Source organism: Pseudorca crassidens, chromosome 2, assembly GCF_039906515.1.
Source record: "Pseudorca crassidens isolate mPseCra1 chromosome 2, mPseCra1.hap1, whole genome shotgun sequence".
Taxonomy (NCBI): domain Eukaryota; kingdom Metazoa; phylum Chordata; class Mammalia; order Artiodactyla; family Delphinidae; genus Pseudorca; species Pseudorca crassidens.
Genome location: NC_090297.1, coordinates 95,888,081 through 95,909,204, shown reverse-complemented (window position 1 = coordinate 95,909,204; position 21,124 = coordinate 95,888,081). Strand labels below are relative to the sequence as shown.

Here is a 21,124-nt window from a genome sequence, read left to right as displayed (position 1 = left end):
ACCATACACTATAACATCAAAGTCAATTTTTTCATTCTCCTAAGCTCCTTCTATTCCCAAACAAATCCTTGGTCATTTTTAAATTATGCCATCTCTAAATCATAGATATTTAACAAAATCATCTCCACACTAAATCCAAATTGGTCTCAAAATAGAATGTGAAATTAGCATAAAACAGTAAAAGTATAAATAGCTTTGTTTAAGGTATAATTTTCTGTTCTTAGAGGGCAGAGACTGTAACACACTTCCCTTGCATTGCATGATTAGACACTGATGAAAGTAAGCCAAATGTAAATTAAGTTCCATTTCATATAAATCTGATTACAGTTGCTTTTTTTTTCTTATAAAAATATGATTGACTCAAAAGGACACATACAGTATAATTCCACTTATATGAAGTACCTAAAGTAGTCAAATTTATAAAGACAGAAAGTAGAATGGAAATGGGGAATTATTATTTAATAGGTATGGTTTCAGTTTGGGAAGATGAGAAAAGTTCTGGAGATGAATGGTGGTGATGTATAATGATGTGAATGTACTTAGTACTACTGAACTATACACTTAAAAATAATTAAAATGGCAAATTTTATGTTATGTATATTTTAACACAATAAAAAAATGGAAAAAATATAATTGGAAATGTGCTTTTATGTTTCTGTCAATTAAAGGAGGAATAAAAGCAGCACAAAAATTCAGTCTAAAAATTCAGTCTAACTATAAAAGACATATCTACTTGTAACAGTTCTTACTCTGATAAAAAAAACCACGTACCCCAAATAGTCCAAATCTGGGTGGCCCCATCCCCAAGGTGAAAAATAACAGCATTCAAAAACCACTCTATACTTGGAGATGTGCCGTAGACCAAAGTGTGCCGGCCATGCTGGGTGGAGAAGGTGGTGAAGGGTGAAGAGCTCTTACCTCCCACTTCCCTCTCTACCCGGCACAGCCCCCGGAGCACAGATTCCAGCAGGACTTCAGTGTTGGGCCAGGGACTGCAAGTGTGCCAGAGCCTCTGGTGATCCTGCTAGATAAACGCGTGAAGACATCTCTGTGAGGTCAAACAGATATACTGCAGACTGCAGGAACTTTTCTTTCCTTTGGTCATGGAAAAGTAAGCACCAGTTTGAATAGAAAATAAAGAACTGGATTTAAATGCAAAACAAAGACCTTTTCACCCTGCTTCGCAAAATATAGGGTAATTTGTAGTTGAACTTGACTTCAAGTTTTCGAAATGAATATGGGAAAAGTGATGCTGAGAAAAGACAACCAGCTACAATGAATACATTTGTTGGTATTGTCTTAGGTTACCTTTTTTGCAGTGGAGTACAATCTTGAGTATCACAAAAAGTATGTACAAAACACTTTTAAATGTGTTATTTCTATTTGATCAGAACCATAGACTATTACAGCTAGAAGAAATAATTTAGTCTGTCTTTAGATGAGGGATATAAGACTGAAAGACTTCATAGCTAGCTGGAAGCAGGGAAAAGACCAGAACCCAGCACATCAAGCAACTCTCCAACTTCATAAGAGGCTGCGGACCTTCATCTTACATAAGCAAGAAAAAACAGGTAATTTCTTATGATTTGTTATGTCTACTGGGATTTTCTCTTACATATAAACAAGCCTCTCGGTAAAACTGTTTGGATAACCCAAAGGAATATGGCTGGGGGGTGGGGGTGGAGGGTAAGAAGACAGGATAAACCAGGTTGTACAGAACTTAATATGCCAGCTGTCAAAGATCTCACAGCTTAGTGAACACTAACACACTGAGATGGTGTACCTCAGAAGTATGTTTACTAATATTTGATTATTTCTACTACCATGTTGATTCCCACTAGATTTCAGGAAGGGAGAACATATACCACTGGGCATACAAAGATTTTATATTATATTTGACTCCTCAATCATTCCCCTTACCTACCCCTTCCCAAACCCTCTCAAGAAGACTTTCATTCTATAGCTAGCTTTGCTCTTTTATCTACCGACTGTAAATGAATATTCATGTTATTACACATAGTTACCTTTGTCATAGGATTTTATCTTTACTTTGGTATATCTTTCAATTTTCACTGAATAAATAAATGGAGTGAAATAACAGTTTGGAAACCCCAAGTTTCTTGTTTTGCCTTAATTTTCTATAAAAACGAAATACTCTGTCTAAAATGTAGGAATGTTCTTTGACCAAACAGTCCTCATACTAATTTTCTGGGTGAAAGGCACTTTAAGTCATGTAGGTGCTTTATACTTAATGGCAAATAAAAAATAACTTAGTCATTCACTAGTGATTTTGATGTTGTCTACTATTTGGGTTGATCTTTAATATAAGGTCTATTCAGTTGTCCCCAAATATTGGCCCAGGTTAGCTGCATCAGAACCACCTGAGGAATTTATTTTAGAAATACATATTCCCAGGACCTGGCTCAGACATTTTAATTGAGTAGAGTTTAGCCAGAGAATCTGTATGTTAATCTTGCACCTCAGGTATCTACTGCTGCATAATATTCCATATTATCTCTTATTCCTGAGAGACTTGAGTAAAGCCAGGTGTAGGCCTGACATAGTATCAGAAAATAACCATCCTGCCCTGATTTGTTCTGAAATACGCTTTCCTCAGCAGAAGTAACTCATAAAAGGTTATGAGAAAACTGGGGGTGGGAATGGGGATTTAAAACCTAAACAAAGGAACAAGGATCTTGACCATCCTGGAAATTAGTTCTCCAGTACGCCTCACTTAAATCTTTTACTTTCTAATAGTTCATAGTAAGAGCAACTTTCAGTTCCAGGCCTCTAAGCAGCCCGGTTTTCTCTTGTGTTTGGTGGCCATAAAGTTATACGGAGAGCTGTGGCTGGTCCAGGTCAGATCTCTGATTTGTACTTTGAAGTCTAAACTGGAACACAAAAATTACCTGGCAGTACTTGGAAACTGAGATAATTTTGTTTTTAAAGTCAGTGTCACATATGAAAGATTTCACAGGTAATATCAGTGAGTAGAGGGCTATTGTTTTTTGAATATCTAGAAGGGGAAAAAATCAAGACAGGTTTTTAATTGGATAAGAGACTAACTTTCCCTTATATGTAACTGCCAATACAGCAAGGAGCTCTGCAACAGGAAACTCCAGAACTATGCTAAGCAAATGGATAAATATAAAAAGTAACTAGTCAGGTTAGGCAAGCAATGCCGAAAGAAAGCCACAGCTACAAATCAGAGAACAGTGGCCAGGATATAAGAATAACAGGTGGGCAAATAAATTAGAAGAACCAGCAGTTATTCCTAAATACTCCATAATGTGCATATAATAAAACACAAATATAATACATAAGAGAATAAAACATAAACGAGGGAAGAAAACAGCTTTTAAAAATTTGGTCCATCTATTCTTAGAATGTAGCACCTTGTGAAAAATAACAACCCATCAGTATGATACACTGAACTAGAGGTTTAGAATTCAAACTGTCCACGGTGAAAAAGACATTTCAAGATCCACTTATGAATAACTGTAAAAATTCTTGGAATTTTCATGCCAGGAGGTGAAACCTATTGCAAGGCTGGAATTATAAGGTTAGGGAAGACTGGCCATTAAGAAGCAGAATACTTCCTCTCTACATAGAGCCTAATGGATGGCAATTCTACAGCCCAGAGTTTTAATCAGGTGGGGAAGATGTGACTGTCAACAAAATAAAGGTACTGTTACAATCCTTCCTGCTAGTGTCTGTTTACTGTTCGTTATTTGTTAAAATTTAATTTTCTTAGATGTGCTGATTTCTTAAGTGGTCCAAAGACTGGGCACCTAAATTCTGAAACATGATCCATCACAAATCTCCAGTATTCTCCACCAAAAAGACACAGGCAATTTTTCACTTCTTTGATTACAAACATCAATCCTTTTTCTCCAGGCTAATAGATATGAGGTTTCATTCCCACATTCTGGCTCTGCTGTAAGAAAAGACCTTTTAATTCAAAATATTGATACAATAGTGATTTGTAAGGCTGATGATCAGAATCACCTTCTTAAAATTACAGAATGCCAGCCCACCAGCCAAGAGTCAATCTCCGAGATGGTTCCAGGTGATTTTGACTTAAGGCATATTTGAAAACCACTGACTGAAACTGTGTCCCTGTGTCCTTAAGGAATGTGCATTTTGATAAATTATTTGGCATGGGGGGGTAGGAGGTGATCCTCATGTAAACGCAGGACAAATGTAAATGGTATAGAGGCAAAATTGTGGAGAACTACTGTTTTTCATTGACAGAAGGGCTAAAAAATTAACATATCAGACAGACGTATTCAAATGAAAATACAAAATGCATTTCAAAGTATTAATTTTTTTGGATTATCCCTTATTTTGTGTTATCAACGCATTCCCATTAGCCCAGACTATAGAAAGACTACAGTTAAACCAACATTCTACCAGTTCTCATTTCCAGATGATCCTATATCACACAATACAATAAGGAAAAGATATATTCAAAATGAACAAGAACTATCCCTATTTACATTGTGGGCACAAGTCAATCACCAATTGAAGCTGATAATTTTCTTTCTTTTAGATCCAGTTTTGCCAATCCTAAAAAAAAAAAAACTGTTAGATAATACGGTTATACCATCTGTATAGTTGTATTTTTCCCACGAAAGAAAAAAAAAAAAAAACTACCAATAAAGGCACTGAAGTGCTGTGGCTTGCTTTCTGAACCAGCTTTGATGACCACCAACCATTTTTTTTTTAAAACTAGTGAAAGGTCACATCAAAAGATGAAATAGAATCCAATCGAAAAAGATCGGACCCCAAAAGGCACTACTCAAACTACTGATTTGGAATGCTCAAAATGCATTCTCTTCATTTGCCTTCCCCTAATGGACCATTCAGTATTTAATGACATTTGCTGTACATTGTACAAAAGGACCTGCAGGCTGAGGTAAATAGAGCTCTCCACACAACCAAAATGTAAATCTGGAAAATGAGTTTTGACTGCATATCACTAACACAGATATGACATAACACGCTCAGTCAGGCCAAGATTCAACAATACTATTACACCAAAAGACTAACACCTTCAGGGAACCCTTCTACCTAACCCATTCTCAGACAAAGGCCTAAGCACACAGCAGGGGCAAAAAGCAACAGAAGAAAATACTTCCAGAAAGGACTAGTTACAAACAGGAACAAACCTGGACTCTTTACTCACCATTTTAATACTGCTGCCAACTATAACAGATTAAAATCTGTACACACAACAAAGTGGAAAAAAAGTCCCCAAATCAATAGTTTCAGCAAAAGAAGGTACTGACTAAGGATTACTACAATGAACATTGCTACAATAAAAACAATGGCAAACAGGGATTTGGCACCATGTTTACAAAGTAAAGGCATGCACTGTTAATACACTTTAGATGTTTCCCAACAGAAAAAGCCAATGGAAGATGGAAAACAAGGGGCATCTTTTACAGAACTCCCTATGACTGAGACGGACAAGCAAGAATTGAAGTGGTCAATTTAGCAGATGTGTAGCAGCAAAGTCACACTGGTTCTGTTTGGAATTTAGCAATTTGCATTTCTAACCGGCAGCTGCCCTGGGTGCGTCTGTATCCAAGAAGCTGACTTTATCATACTACATCAGCATTTATCTAGTAATTTGGTAATCAGCATAAACCAGGTTAACCTTCAACCATAAGCTTAAAAAAAGAGCTGGAATCTTACTACAGAATTCTTCAATGTAATTACCATTTAGAAACCATAATGGTACTTTGAACAGGAATAGTAACATAAATTTCATCCAAAAAAGCTATAATTAGAGCCCCAATAATTGTAAAGAATTAAGCAATTATGGAAATATTATATTCTGACCATACCAAGAGTTAAAAACAAAGAGTTCCTACTAAAAGGAAAATTTTCAAGATGATCTGGTCACATCATGTGCATAGTTAAGACTGTTTGTGTTTTAATAAAGATTCTTTTACAAAGAAATAAAATTTAGTGAAGTTATTCTTCCCTTGATAAAAAAAAATAAACAACAAAAAACAACTTAAAAAATGAACTACTGGTGGTTTGTCAAGAAGGAAAAAAAAAGAGTAAGCTACATATTGAAGTTCTGGAATGCAGCACCTCAACTTGACATCTGCCCTAAACATTTGAGATTGTGAAATCCAAGTGATGTCTTCATGATCAAATCATACTTTACAGTTGTTCCAATTCCAATGTCTGACTTTAGCATCTCATGTCAATTAAGAGTTCCCTAATACAGAAGATTGTGCTAAAGAGTACTAAGATTCTGCATGCCGCTGCCATTCCCTGGTCCCGTTCATGCTTGCAGCTGCCCAATGAGACAGCAAAAGAAGTCTGGTCTCAACACTCCACACTGTAATAACTAGGAAAGAAGAACATTTGTAATTAGAAAAAGTTTACAAAGTCAAGAGACATCAGTACAGCACTATAATTAAACTGTTCAAAGTTTTACCTTCTATTTAACATCCACACTCTTCAATAAAGTCCACATTCCTTTAAGTTGTTTTTAATGATGACATCTGTAACAGCATCAAAAACAAACTGCACATTCTTGGTGTCTGTGGCACAGGTGAAGTGGGTGTAGATCTCCTTGGTATCTTTTCTTCTGTTCAGATCTTCAAACTGGCACTGAATGTAAGCAGCTGCTTCTTCATATGTATTGGAACCTGAGGCAGACACCCAATATTCTCAGTTCAAATTAAAACAGCTGCTTGGACTCAACTAAGTCAGGCCATCACAATTTACTTACGGAGAGAGGAAATATAACACAACTGAAATAAACAGATTTCTATTTTTCTATAATCATTACATGTTTCTTGAGTGCAGAATCTCATTATAAGTAAAATAAAATTATCACAAAGATCCAGGAAAACAAAACTTTAAGTTTCTTTCCCTTTTATTTAGACTTTTTAGCTAAAAAATCTAGAAAGAATAAAAGGAAACTAGGGAGGTAGGAAGATGCATTTCTAGAAGAACATAACTGTTTAAAAGGTCAGAGAGCTTGTGCTCCTTGGAGTGGTGCTGAAATAAACAATTCAAAAGGGGAAGTCATGCTTCTTTTCAAAATCATTGCAATTTTAACGGAGCTTAGCCTCAGAGCCTTAGGGAAATAGTTTAAATAACCAAAGGTAAACCAGTAGATGCAAAAGCGAAAGGGGCCTGAACTGTATATGTTTAAATGGTGAATTTTATGGTATGTGAATTATACCCTAATAAATCTGTTATTTCTTCAAAGAGGGGGACCCGAAAGTTAAACCCTATTTCAACAACATTGGTAATTAACACTCTTAATCGCCTGCTTCCTACACAATCTTGTCTACTTGTGACTCTTTAGAACAGCCTTAGAAACTGTCTGCAGAGCCAGGGAAACTCAACAAAGACAGCATACACAGTTATTCCTGTGAACTAGGGGCTATTTTCAGTGACATTAAGCACGACAAAAATATATCAACAAATAAGTATATAAAGATGACTAAATAACAAAGAAAAGCTTAAAGAAATGACTATTATGTAAACAGACTGTTTAAAGAACAGAAGGAAGATAGCTTGGTAGGTGCTTGAAATAGATTTACTGAGATGTGCAGAACCTCTGTAAATTAAAGGAGACAGATGTTTGAAACACGTAACATCAGATTTTTGTCTGGTAGGAACAGATATTGATACTTGGGAAATCAGGACTGTGAGAATCCTTAAGAATGAAGTCAATGGAAGATAGGCTTGGAAGTTCACCCTACCCCCCGCCACCCAAAAATGGACATGATATTGAGGACTCTTTGCTATGTGTTAAGATTTCCAGCTGAAACATTAATGTCAATCCTTTACTTGTCTTAAGTAAGATTGTTCTCCCATTCTAAAACTTGGATACTTTCCATCAACTTACCCAACTCTCACCTCCCTCCTCCCTCTGAACAGATGACGACATTTCCAAATTCCCTAAGAAAACAGAGGCCACGGGGCTTTAAACTACATCTCAACTTTTTAGCCCACCACCTCACTTAAAAAGTTATCTATATCTGCACTTATTTGTATCTTTGGTCTTAGAGATGTCTTCCTTTTGATTCAAAATTCAACTGCTCTATCTATACTTTTTTTTTTTTAAGTTGAAGTGAAATTCACATAACATGCAATAAGTTTACAATACAGTGGCATTTAGTGCAGTCACATGCTATACAATCACCACCTCTCTCTAGTTTCAAACTTTTCCACCACCCCAGAAAAACACCCCATTCGCATTAAGTAATCATTCCTCATTCCCCTTGTGCCAATTTCCTAATAACCAACAACCAAACTGCTTTGTCTCTATGGATTTGCCTATTTGGGATACATCATATAAAAGGAATCACACAAACGTAACCTATTCTGTTTGACTTCTTCCATTTAGTATAAAGTTTATAGGGTTCATCAAAGTTGTGGCATTATCAGTACTTTGTTCCTTTTTATAGCTAAATAATACTCCATTGTACAGATATACCAATTTGTTTATCCATTCATCCTACCTAGACTTTTGCTTCCTTCTTTTCCCACCTGCTTACACATCTTGCTCCATCAATTACATCCACTTTTTGTAACTTCTCTTTTGCTGTAGGATCTTACCTCTAAGCTCATAAACATTTAAAGATCTCTCCTTCCCCTGTAATCTAAGCTGCTCAAGAGGAGGCTACACCTGTCTTCATTTCTTCACTTCCCACTCAGTAACTCACTGATCCTGGCTCTGCTCTCATCATTCCACTGATAATGCTCTCCATAACAGTCAATGATCTCCTGACTGCTAACTCCAGAGGCCATTTTTTTCAAAATGTATTTACGTACCTGCATATGACATTGTTGACCACTCCTCACTATTTAAACTCTCCTCTTAGTTTTTGATACTTTGGCTTTCCAGATTCTTCTCTTTGTAACCTATACAAACCTTTCTTTTTCTCCTGCCAATAGAGCCTGGTATTCACTCTCATTCTATTCTCTCCTCATTCTATATCATCACTCTAGGTCATCTCATCCATTTCCATGTTGTATTTACACATGATCCCAAATCAGTATCTGTTACTAACCTGTAACCTCTCCCCAGGCTCAAGGCCACATATATAACTATCTGTTAGATATCTGCATCAGGATGTTCCATAGATACTTCAAAACCAACATTCCTAAATATGAATTCAGATCACAGTACTGACACCCAATTAATACAGAACTCTGAGAGTACCTTTGACTTGTCCCACTTCCTTACCCTAGCTACACCCTTTCACCTTACTATATAAAGCATTTACATGTCTGCTCAGCTAACAAGAGGTCCCCTTTCCTAGAAATACTCAATTCTGATCTAAAGGTCATAGTGATACAGCTCTGGCACTCATGTTTGTGTCCCTAACCTCATCTGATTGAACTAAGGGTTTCTGCCTGACTTAACCCTGGCCAGAATCTCTCTCTTTTAGGAATTTGAACTTTGGGCCAAACAATCCCAGTCTAGCCTGGTCTTTTAAATGGAGGAGATATAGAAACTGTGGCAGGGCCATCTTTTATCACATAAACTGAGCAGCAGAGAAAGTTGGTAAGGAAAGAGAGAAGAATAGAGAGACACAGAGAACAGCGAACAGAGATGGGGAAAGAAGTGCTCCCAGGGTTCTTGACAGTGCTTGCAGGGTTCCTAATTCTAACTGCATTCTTGAGAACTGTCTGCATTCTTGTCCTTGACTTCTACGATATATCCTTGTATCTTCATCAAAAGTTTCTATTTGCATCCTGAGAGAGTCCTCACTAATTCAACTCCCCTACTATCTATCTTTATTGACATCTATCACATTATCTTTCTAAATCAGTTTCTACTACATCATGTACCCCAATGAATATCCTTCAATAGCTCCCCACTGTCTCAGCATGGGATACAATGCCCTCCACGAGCATCCTTGCCCACTTCTTCAACCACTCTTCCCCACCACTTTAAGCTCCATCAATACCAAATTCCTCCTAGGTTTCAGAACAAATCATGTCATTTTTAACTCCATATTTTCATATATGCTGTTTCCTCTTCCTAAAATGTTTTTATTCCCCCGTCTGCCTGATGATTTACAGTTCATCCTCTTACTATCTTACTCCAAGTGTCATTTCCTCTAGAAAAAGACTACACTGATCCCACTGAGGTAACCCCTTCTTCTGCTCTTCTATTAATGAACATTTTACACTAAAATGAAATTCTTCAAGCGTGTCTCTTTCTACAACCAATGTCAGTTTCTTGAGTGTAGTAACTGCACCTTATTCTTGTATTTTGTGAATATATTTATACAAAATTTTGATTTTTATCATTCTTTATTTGCCTCAGAAAATGAAGAAGACAAGGATTAATCTCCAAAATTTACAAGCAGTTCATGCAGCTCAATAACAAAAAAACAAACAACCCAGTCCAAAAATGGGCAGAAGACCTAAACAGACATTTCTCCAAAGAAGATATACAGATGGCCAACAAACACATGAAAGAATGCTCAACATCATTAATCATTAGAGAAATGCAAATCAAAACTACAATGAGATATCATCTCACACCAGTCAGAATGGCCATCATCAAAAAATCTAGAAACAATAAATGCTGGAGAGGGTGTGGAGAAAAGGGAACACTCTTGCACTGCTGGTGGGAATGTGAATTGGTACAGCCACTATGGAGAACAGTATGGAGGTTCCTTAAAAAACTACAAATAGAACTACCATATGACCCAGCAATCCCACTACTGGGCATATACCCTGAGAAAACCATAATTCAAAAAGAGTCATGTACCAAAATGTTCATTGCAGCTCTATTTACAATAGCCCGGACATGGAAACAACCTAAGTGTCCATCATCGGATGAATGGATAAAGAAGATGTGGCACATATATACAATGGAATATTACTCAGCCATATAAAGAAACAAAATTGAGCTATTTGTAATGAGGTGGATAGACTTAGATCTGTCATACAGAGTGAAGTAAGTCAGAAAGAGAAAGACAAATACCATATGCTAACACATATATGTGGAATTTAAGAAAAAAAAAATGTCATGAAGAACCTAGGGGTAAGACAGGAATAAAGACACAGACCTACTAGAGAATGGACTTGAGGATATGGGGAGGGGGAAGGGTAAGCTGTGACAAAGCGAGAAAGAGGCATGGACATATACACACTACCAAACGTAAAATAGATAGCTAGTGGAAAGCAGCCGCATAGCACAGGGAGATCAGCTCGGTGGTTTGTGACCACCTAGAGGGGTGGGATAGGGAGGGTGGGAGGGAGGGAGACGCAAGAGGGAAGAGATATGGGAACATATGTATATGTATAACTGATTCACTTTGTTATAAAGCAGAAAGTAACACACCATTGTAAAGCAATTATACTCTAATAAAGATGTAAAAAAAAAATGAGGAGGACAGAAATATAAAATAAACACAGTAAACTCAATTATGTCTAGAATAACACTTTAGACTTAAGGGGTCTTAATCACATGCTTAATGTTGATACCACTACCAGTGAACACTCTCCATAAGGAGATGCACACAATGTTCAAAACAAAAGACAGCTGTAGGAAGGTCACTAAAGTTTTGACTCAAGATGTATACCTCCGACAAAATCTTTCATGATCCCTTACCTGTGTATTCTGGATAACAGATAGTTAATGGACTCCTCTTTATTTTTTCCTCAAAAAGATCTTTCTTGTTGAGGAACAGAATGATCGAAGTGTCTGTAAACCATTTGTTGTTACAAATGCTGTCAAACAGTTTCATGCTTTCATGCATTCGGTTCTAAAAAAGAAACAAAGGATAATAGGTCAGTAGCAAAAAAGTAAAAGTAGATTAACTGTTAATGAACAACAGACCAAAAAGGTTTTTTTTGGGGGGGGGCGTGCTACAAGGCATACAGGATCTTGGTTCCCCGACCAGGGATTGAACCTATGCCCCCTGCAGTGGAAGCACAGAGTCCTAACCACTGGACCGCTAGGGAAGCCCCAGACCAAGAAGTTTTAAAAGTGCTGATGGGCAATCATGAAAAGAAGTCAGACACTGATAACACAAAAGCTGAGTCAGTCCTCATTTTTATAATTCTTAGAGGTTGAGAGGTGGGAATAAGGACTGGCTAACAAGAGGACTTAATCCTGCCCACATACTCAATGTGCTGTCCTATCTCGTAAGTTTAAGAGGGCATGGATCAATATTTTGAAAAATCTAATCACACTGACAAGGAGAAAAATTAAGGATTTTAAGTTTTGGTTCAATGAGTAAATGGATGAACAAAGTCTTCCTAAGAGCTATTTTCCGTTTCCTGCCTGCATTAGACAGGCCTTTTATTTACCAGAAGCTCCAACATACCATCTCCTCATCCTCAGCCAGAACGAGGTCATAATCACTGAGGGCCACGCAGAAGATAATTGCTGTCACTCCCTCAAAACAGTGAATCCACTTTTTTCGTTCTGATCTTTGGCCACCTACATCAAACATCCTGAGTAAGGGGAAAGAAAGCACAATTTCAGCAAGGTCATGCACACACACATCTCCCTAAACTGAACTGGTTAGGGAACTTCCCACTATTGCATATTCAAAACCCCATTTATAATAGAAAAGACAAACAAGGAGCAGATAAAATGTAGTCAAAATAATTATCTGTGGTTAAATGTAAAAGAGAACAATATGAGAAAATAAAATTTAGGAACAATTAAAATTCTCATTTTAGATAAACAGTTGAGCCTCTTCACTATCAAAGCTTGTGTCAGATGTGCCAAAAGTCAGCAGGGTAAGCACTGAAATGGATTAAAGGAAGGAGGGAAAAAAGACAGGAAAAATGAAGAGCTGAACAATACAACTTAAGATAGTAACAATAATAACTAACATTTACCAGACACTAAACATCTTAAAGTACATTAACTAATTTAACCCTCATAACACTCCTGTCAGTACTATTATTATCCCCATTTTACAGATGAAGAAGTTGAGGCACAGATATGTTAAAAAATTTGTCCAAGGGAACACTACTAACAAATGGGGACTGGAACTCTAACTCCAGCACCCAACCTGGTACCCACAACACTACTCTACCTCTCAAAAGGGTTTATCTCTCTAGCTAAAAAAAAGAACAATAAATCCCCAACTTGCATTCTACTTCCATAACTCTACTGACTCAAAACTTTGTTTTCCTTACTTTTTGTTTGTTTCTTTTTTTTTAAATTGAGGTATAATTGAGATACATTTTTCTTTAAGGAAAACATTTTAGAGATTAATTACAGAAAAAAGTAAATTATACTTTATGGTAGGACTCTAAGAACCCAATACCTAAACACAAAATTTAACCAATATTTGCCAACTCCAAGTCTTATTTAACCTAATTAAAAACAACAAAGCCTCAATGGTTCACACATTTTATGTTCCACTTCAGATCAGTTTTAGACCACTACTCCCTTTTGGGGTGCTTATTTGATATCCTGAGTCAACTGCTGAACTTCTGTCAGCAGTGTCCTCATCTACCACCTATAGTAAAAGGAGGACCTGCACGGCTTTGTTTTTTAACTGGTACTAGGGTCTGAGGAGGTATGCATACAAATGGTTAGCTACTCTTAAGATATATGTTTGATGACAATGATAAAATGTTTTAGGGTTAAACTCTGCCAAGCTGGTTCAGTGTGTCAGATCTACAGTGACTAGGGATCTATTTCCAGAGAATTTTCCCCCTAGAGATTGAGAGAGATAAGACACAGTTGAGTAATTTCTCAATGTATGTTTGAAAGAGAACAGTCATCTCATCTCTTCATCACCCAACTTTTTCTTTTGGTCTTTTGATCTTCCCCAGTTCTTTTCAACCTTTAGTCCTGACACCTGGAATGAGGCAATCACAAGTTGGCTCTAATACAAGGTCATATTATAGGTTTTAAGAAAGCTAACATCACATATTTCACCATGGACCTTTCAAGAGCAGAAACACACTGGTACACCATAATTTGAATTTGCTCCACCATTTCTTTCTATAAAGTCCATAAAACTGGCAGAACACTGTGAAGTTCCCAAAGTGGGCTTTTCACACATATTAACATTTACAGTATCATTCACTAACAGATCAACATTTTATAGACATTACCTCATAACTGAGAGGCAAGTAAGCAATTACACAATGCCTTGCATATAGGAGATGCTCAATAAATGTTTGAATAAATGGATAGTGGTTTTGCCTAGAGAGAAGAGGAAAAGGAAGAAGTGATAGTACTTCATAACAAGATATCTACATGCCAACAATAAAGTGGGTGCAGCACCTTAATTATATCTGGCTATTGATCCTGACATAAAATGACCAATAGGAATCACCTAACTAAAGATCAATCTATGACATCAACAAAAAAGTTTCCCACACTAAATAAATAAAAGTCATGACATATAATTATGAATGGATTACTAATCTTATAGCACACCAAGAGACATCTCACTCCTACGGTTTCATGGGTGATAATCCATGGAGACTCTGCTATTCTTGTTAAATAAATTCATCAGTACTATGATAAGCAGCTCGTCTATTCTAAAAATATTCAGCTGAACTGCTATTTTCCTGCATCAGGTTTCAAATCTGTTTTGGTGTATTAAGATTTCAAGACCTCAACTAGTATGTAGTAATACCTAAATGCTGTGTGGGTTTTGCGAAACCTAAGAAGCAATTCTTTTCAGAGAAAAAAAAATTGAGAGAATCTGAACTAGAAGTTACATTTGCATGCAACAATGCTGAATATCACATTTTACATACAAGCATAATGAAGTAGCTAAAAAGGACATCATATACTGAAGGGGGAAAGTTTACTCCTAATCTCAAAGGTCATAAAAGCAGAAAACAAGAACCAAAAAGACAGTTCTATTATTTACAAAAGACCATTAACACAGAGACAAGCTGAAGCGTATTCTAGAATTACTAGTGCTGATGAGAAAATCCTCTGTATTAGAATACTAGAATCTTCTCTCTCTAAAACAATAATTGTTTATATTATATCATACCTCCACAAAATACCTCTATCCCTAGATCGATATTCCATTCTGTACTGTATTAAGAACTAAGTTGTGCATGATACTGTGCACAAACCGGTCAAAGGCCATGACAGTATTAGCTTCATTCCAGTAAACTGAGAGAGAAGTGCGATCCAGTAAGAAAGGATTGACACTGGTGAGAAAAGCATTTCTATTTTAATATCAAAATGCCAGAACAAAGCCATATAAACTAAACCAAAACACTAGTTTTCTATCCTTTTAGTATTGTTGTTACCCTTCTAAACAACAAACATTCAACACGTTTTGGCGATTCCAATAAAAAAGCAGCTGAAAATAAAATAAAATAAATTGGTAACCATATGATTACTTTTATTGATATGTAAGTTACAATTTAATTTTGAATTTAAGTTCCTCCAAATGGAAAATATACTTGATGCTATTTGGAGAAAGAAGAAACGTTTGGGCCCCCATTCAGTTTAAACAAATACTGGCTAATGAATATAATTATAAGTTTCTAAATCAAAGAATATTGTCTACAGAAATTTTACCCTGATTAAGAGATACTAACTAAAGGAAAGATATTTGTGTTTGGCATATCTAGAAAAAGGCTAATGACTTACTTGAAGTACAGGTCTTTGAAAGTGAAATGTGTTTCCACAATGCCTGTGGTCTTCACTCTTGTCCGCAAAACATCTTGCTGAGTTGGAATGTAGTTGGTTTGGGATATTCTATCCAAATCATTTAGGTAACTAAGTAAGTAAAATACACATTTATTTTTACTTAATGAAGCCAACCATGTGCACAGCAAGTCAACAGACTAAACTAGTTCCTTGCCAAAAGCAGGTTCTGAACCTGTCACTAAAGTAGCAGAACAAATGAGATCTTCAGTATCACAGAAGATAATGAGAAAAAAATGAACCTAGCATAGGACAATTAAAGTAGGTTTTATATACACTACACAAAAGTGGTTTTGGGCTTCCCTGGTGGCACAGTGGTTGAGAGTCCACCTGCCGATGCAGGGGACACGGGTTTGTGCCCTGGTCCGGGAAGATCCCACGTGCCGCGGAGCGGCTGGGCCCGTGAGCCATGGCTGCTGGGCCTGCGCGTCCAGAGCCTATACTCCACAACGGGAGAGGCCACAGCAGTGAGAGACCCTCGTACCGCAAAAAAAAAGGTGGTTTTAATTCTACCAAAATTAAACTGTGAAAGCCAATTAAAAACAAACAAACATAGAAATGCTATTCTTAATAAAGGTTCCTGAAATTTAATACTAAATCAACTGTGCACTGCACAGTACAAAAACCTAACCAAAACAAAAGCCCTCAGACATTTAATGGTCATCTGTATGTTTAAACATTTGCTAGGACATTAGAAAATGCTGTTTGAATTACTAAAATTAACAAGAACTACTTAGCTCAATAAGAATGAGTATTTCCTGTTTTCATTCATGAAACAGAAAAGTTACAGGTTTGTTTTTTTTTTAAATCTAAGCCAAAAACTAATACCTACAAAGAAACTTCATCTGTTTAGTGGAATAATTTAAAAACTGCTTCAAAGCTAAATTAAATTCTTCACAATTTCAGGGCTCCCAAAGATTTTTTTTTAATAGGTGATACCATAATAATTGAATTTTTAATGATCTTCTATAAAACTAAGTACCATCATTAATGTTAAGGAATCAGTCAACCTCAGATCAACAATTATGGAAAAAAACTCTATAAATCATGTGTCTTCAGGTGTAGTTAGAGGATTCAGAGCTTACTGAGTGTATGTTAAAAGAAATTACAATCTAGCTTGATGACTACTGGGAGAATTATTTAAACTACCAACATCTGCAACTGAAAAATATTATTGAGATGGGCAAGAATCCTGAAATGTTTCTAAAGTCAAGTTTTCATTTAAAAAGCTAAGTTTTTCAAATATCATTTAATCTTTTTATAATAATTTGAGCTAGAATAATAGGAAAAGCAGGAAAATATAATATTGGAGAAAATTCCTTAACGCTTAGAACTGCCTTCATTTAGTACGGAGATGGATACAAGTAAAAAGAACTTACCAAGCCCCCCAAAAGCACGTTAAGAAAAAAACCCCACACATTCTGAATATAGGTCTTATAAATAAACACACTGTAAAAGAAGCAATATAGGACAACATGTAATAGCTTCACAGAAGTATTAATTATCAATACAAATTCTCTAAAACTATGTAACCCTAGAGAATTTCCTTAACAAACAGATGCTTCAACTTCGTTCCAAGACTCAACATTCTCTTTCTATACAAAGTCTACTATCGTGATCTGGCAAAAGATTTATAAGTGGTGACTAGTACCAGAGAAATCCATAATGCAGCCCAGCCACAGAGAGTTGTGCATAAAAGGGATATCACAATTTTAATTTCCCTTGCTAGCTGGCAATCAATGCAAAGCCCTTATGCAGAGGGAACCTACTGAGTTGGAAGAGATCCAGGACTCAGATGCAATAGATTTCTCTCCTCTTTCACTTGTTTACTATAAATGACCACGGAGCTACTTTCATGATGCAAAGTCTCCCATTTACACTCCAAGAGGAAATACTTTTCTCCAAATCATATAAAATGACCAAGGGCTCTATAACCCTAAACTGAAACAACCTTTATAAAGGGATCCTACAGAATTCTAAGTGTCTCTTCCTTAAATATTTCCTTAAGAATGGGCACTGAACTTTCACTAGGGTCACCAAGTTATTTTCTGTTTTCATTTCACAGAGAAAAATTACTTACTATGAAGCAGAATCATTGAGCTGATATTCCCTGGATCTGCTGAAGCAAGCCTGCACCCCACCGTCTCGCCATAACCGTTTAATCACTCCTGCTAATTCTGGAGTCATGACTCCTTCTTCCGCACTGCCAGCTAAAACAAATAATTGCCGGGCATCATCCTGAAGAAAGCAGTTAAAGGAGAGAGACAGATGATTCTCCATTTCTTACAGAATTGACAAGAGTCTCTTTAACACACACACACAGATATACATTATATGTTATATTACTTAAAAGAGGTATGAAAGAGGCCTTTCCTGGCAGTGCAGTCTGAGAGAATTTACAATGAAGTCTGTCCCCCTTCTCTCTCCACTACAGTTAGAAGTGCAGAGCAGAGTTGAGGAATGATTTCACTCCCACTACCACTTCTTCACATACCACCATCCCCTGAAAAGATCTCTTCTGACTGTCCTACAAATCCCCATCCTGGTTACTCATGATTTTTAAAAAAAATAAATTTATTTATTTATTTATTTTTGGCTGCATTGGGTTTTCGTTGCTGCGCACGGGCTTTTCTCTAGTTGTGGCGAGCAGGGGCTACTCTTCGTTGCGATGTGCAGGCTTCTCACTGTGGTGGCTTCTCTTATTGTGGAGCACAGCCTCTAGGCGCACGGGCTTCAGTAGTTGTGGCTTGCGGGCTCTAGAGCGCAGGCTCAGTAGCTGTGGTGCACAGGCCCAGCTGCTCCACGGCCTGTGGAATATTCACGGACCAGGGCTCGAACCCGTGTCTGCTGTATTGGCAGGTGGATTCTCAACCACTGCACCACCAGGGAAGCCCATGATTTTTTTTTTTGACAGAAAAAAAACTGATCTGTCTGTGAGACAGGCACATGTAACACATCCCCATTCTGTTAAAGGAAGCCTACAGGGCTTCCCTGGTGGCGCAGTGGTTGGGAGTCCGTCTGCCAATGCAGAGGACGCAGGTTCGTGCCCCGGTCCGGGAAGATCCCACATGCCGCAGAGCAGCTGGGCCCGTGAGCCATGGCCACTGGGTCTGCACGTCCGGAGCCTGTGCTCCACAATGGGAGAGGCCACAACAGTGAGAGGCCTGCGTACAGCAAAAAAAAAAAAAAAAAAAAAGGAAGCCTACAATAAAAATAGAAATGAAAAGACTAGCACATAAGAGGTAAAGTCTAAACACGTCAAAGGGAGTAAAACATTAATCAAATTTAAGGAAACTGTTCTCTTTTTCCTTCTTAATCTCAGAGGAACAGGAAGAAGAAGAGACTGAAGCATTTAAGAAGTCTGGAAATCTAGTAGGGGAAATAAACCCCTAAGGGAATAATTCAGTCTCTACGCTCCCCAAAGGTATAATAATCCTCTAAATGAGAGAGAAAGAAAGGCAGAAGGAGAAGAAGAAAGTAACACAGAGATCTGATCAAAACTTCGTGAGTCACAGACATAGCTTTATAAGTGGTTACAGTTTTTTTTTTTTTTGCAGTACGCGGGCCTCTCACTGCTGTGGCCTCTCACGTTGCGGAGCACAGGCTCCGGACGCGCAGGCTCAGCGGCCATGGCTCACGAGCCCAGTCGCTCTGCGGCATGTGGGATCTTCCTGGACCGGGACACGAACCCGTGTCCCATGCATTGGCAGGTGGACTCTCAACCACTGCGCCACCAGGGAAGCCCTTGTTTTTAAAACTTTTTAAAACTAAGATATGTGAGAGGTAAAGAGGACAGAAAGGGCTGAGAATTGTGATTGCTTTGCTTTATTCTACCCACCACTACTTGTCAGATAGTTTATAAAAATAAACATAGGTCTCATGGGATGATTTTCCCACCTCAAATCTAATATTTATCTGCCTCAGGAGATTTCCAAATAACCATAAAAATGCAACTACTAAAGAAAAACATATACTGGGTAAAGAAGAAGTAAAGGGGGAAGGGGAGCAATCAATTGTATTATAAATAGTCATTAGGACAATAAACTAGCACGCAAAAAGCATTTCAGACCACAGGTGAAATTGCAAACAAAAATTCCTAAGACTTGTGTATTCCCAAAACTCGTGCATCCACCTAAGCAAAAGAAACCAAAACTAACCATAGCACACTCCAATTAATTTTGCCGAACCCAGGATCTTCAGCCTTAATAGATTTTGCTGAGTAATACTCTCTTCCTTTGAGATCCTTTCCAGTATTCTTCCTAGGAATACTTTAGACCCAATCGTCTCTAAGAAACTTCATCTAATATCTATATTCCCCTCGTCTCTTTTTAGAGATAAAAATTTTTGATAAAGGAACAAATGAGAAAAGCTGAAAAATTACACAAACTGGCAATGTACTCAACAGTGGGCATGTCCTTCTACACATATGGAATAGTACTTTATTTAACATTTAATGACTTTACAGTCCCTTGGTTCTGAAATTTGATCTATACACATGCAGGTATTCAAAACCTCAATAAGTATTGCTTTGTTCTTTTTAATACCATGATTCTAATTTTAGAAATTTTTAAACAGAGAGAGAGCTACTGCTACGTATTTTTGCTGTCCTGACTTTGTAAAGTTTTAGGACAAAACATTTTTCCCTTACCACTTAACCCCTTCTACAGACCTACTCCTGCTTGCCCATAATAAACCCTCTTTTATAGGTCGATAAAGAGGCCCCTCTTTACAGTGAACTTCATACCTCCACCTTAAGCAAATATGAAAAAGCAACCTATCCCACACCCAGCTTTATGCTTTTCTATTCACTCTCCAGACAACTGTAAAAATCTAGAGGAGGATAAAAGAGGAGCTATAAATATAAATCCTTACATATGAAAAAGGAAAAGAGAAACTTCAAAAACAGGGTTGTAGATTAGGATGAGTGAATGCTGGAGGGCTAGGCTAGGTGATTCAGGAGGCCTGAGAGGAATTAATAATGTCAACTGCATCTGGTGACATGGGAGTGTTAGGACCCAGAGATTAATGATACTGATTTGATAAAAGAGAAATGAAAGGAGGAAGGATACTATGGTGTGAATGTTTGTGTCCTCCCCAAATTCTTATGTTGAAATCCTAATGTCCAAGTGATGGTTTTAGGAAATAGGGCCTCTGGGAGATAATTAGGTCATTAGGGTGGTGCTCTCATGAGTGGGATTAGTGCCCTTATAAAAGAGACCCCAGAGAGATCCCTTCCCCTCCTGCCAAGTGAGGACACAGTGAGAAGTCTGCAACCTGGAAGAGGGCCCTAACCAAACCATGCTGGCACCCAGACCTCAGCTTCCAACCTTCAAAAGTGTGAGGAATAAATTTCTGTTGTTTATAAGCTACCAAATCTGCGGTACTTTATTACAGCAGCCTGAACAGACTAAGGCAGAATATGACAACTACATCTGGTGACAAACGAATGATAGGACCCAACGATTAATA

General features: G+C 37.4%; 1 protein-coding gene across 1 annotated transcript in view; it reads right to left on the bottom strand.

Moving 5' to 3' along the window:
• Positions 1–5,174: 5,174 nt before the first annotated feature.
• The window catches only part of GNAI3 (G protein subunit alpha i3), a 39,194-nt gene continuing 23,244 nt past the window's right edge, over positions 5,175–21,124 (bottom strand). The window contains exons 4-9 of the mRNA XM_067727169.1: positions 17,736–17,893; positions 15,599–15,727; positions 12,333–12,462; positions 11,615–11,768; positions 6,458–6,671; positions 5,175–6,367 (exon numbers count right to left, since the gene is read on the bottom strand). Coding sequence (XP_067583270.1) covers positions 6,481–6,671; positions 11,615–11,768; positions 12,333–12,462; positions 15,599–15,727; positions 17,736–17,893 — 762 coding nt within the window. The 3' untranslated portion in view covers positions 5,175–6,367; positions 6,458–6,480. The remainder of the gene's footprint in view (positions 6,368–6,457; positions 6,672–11,614; positions 11,769–12,332; positions 12,463–15,598; positions 15,728–17,735; positions 17,894–21,124) is intronic.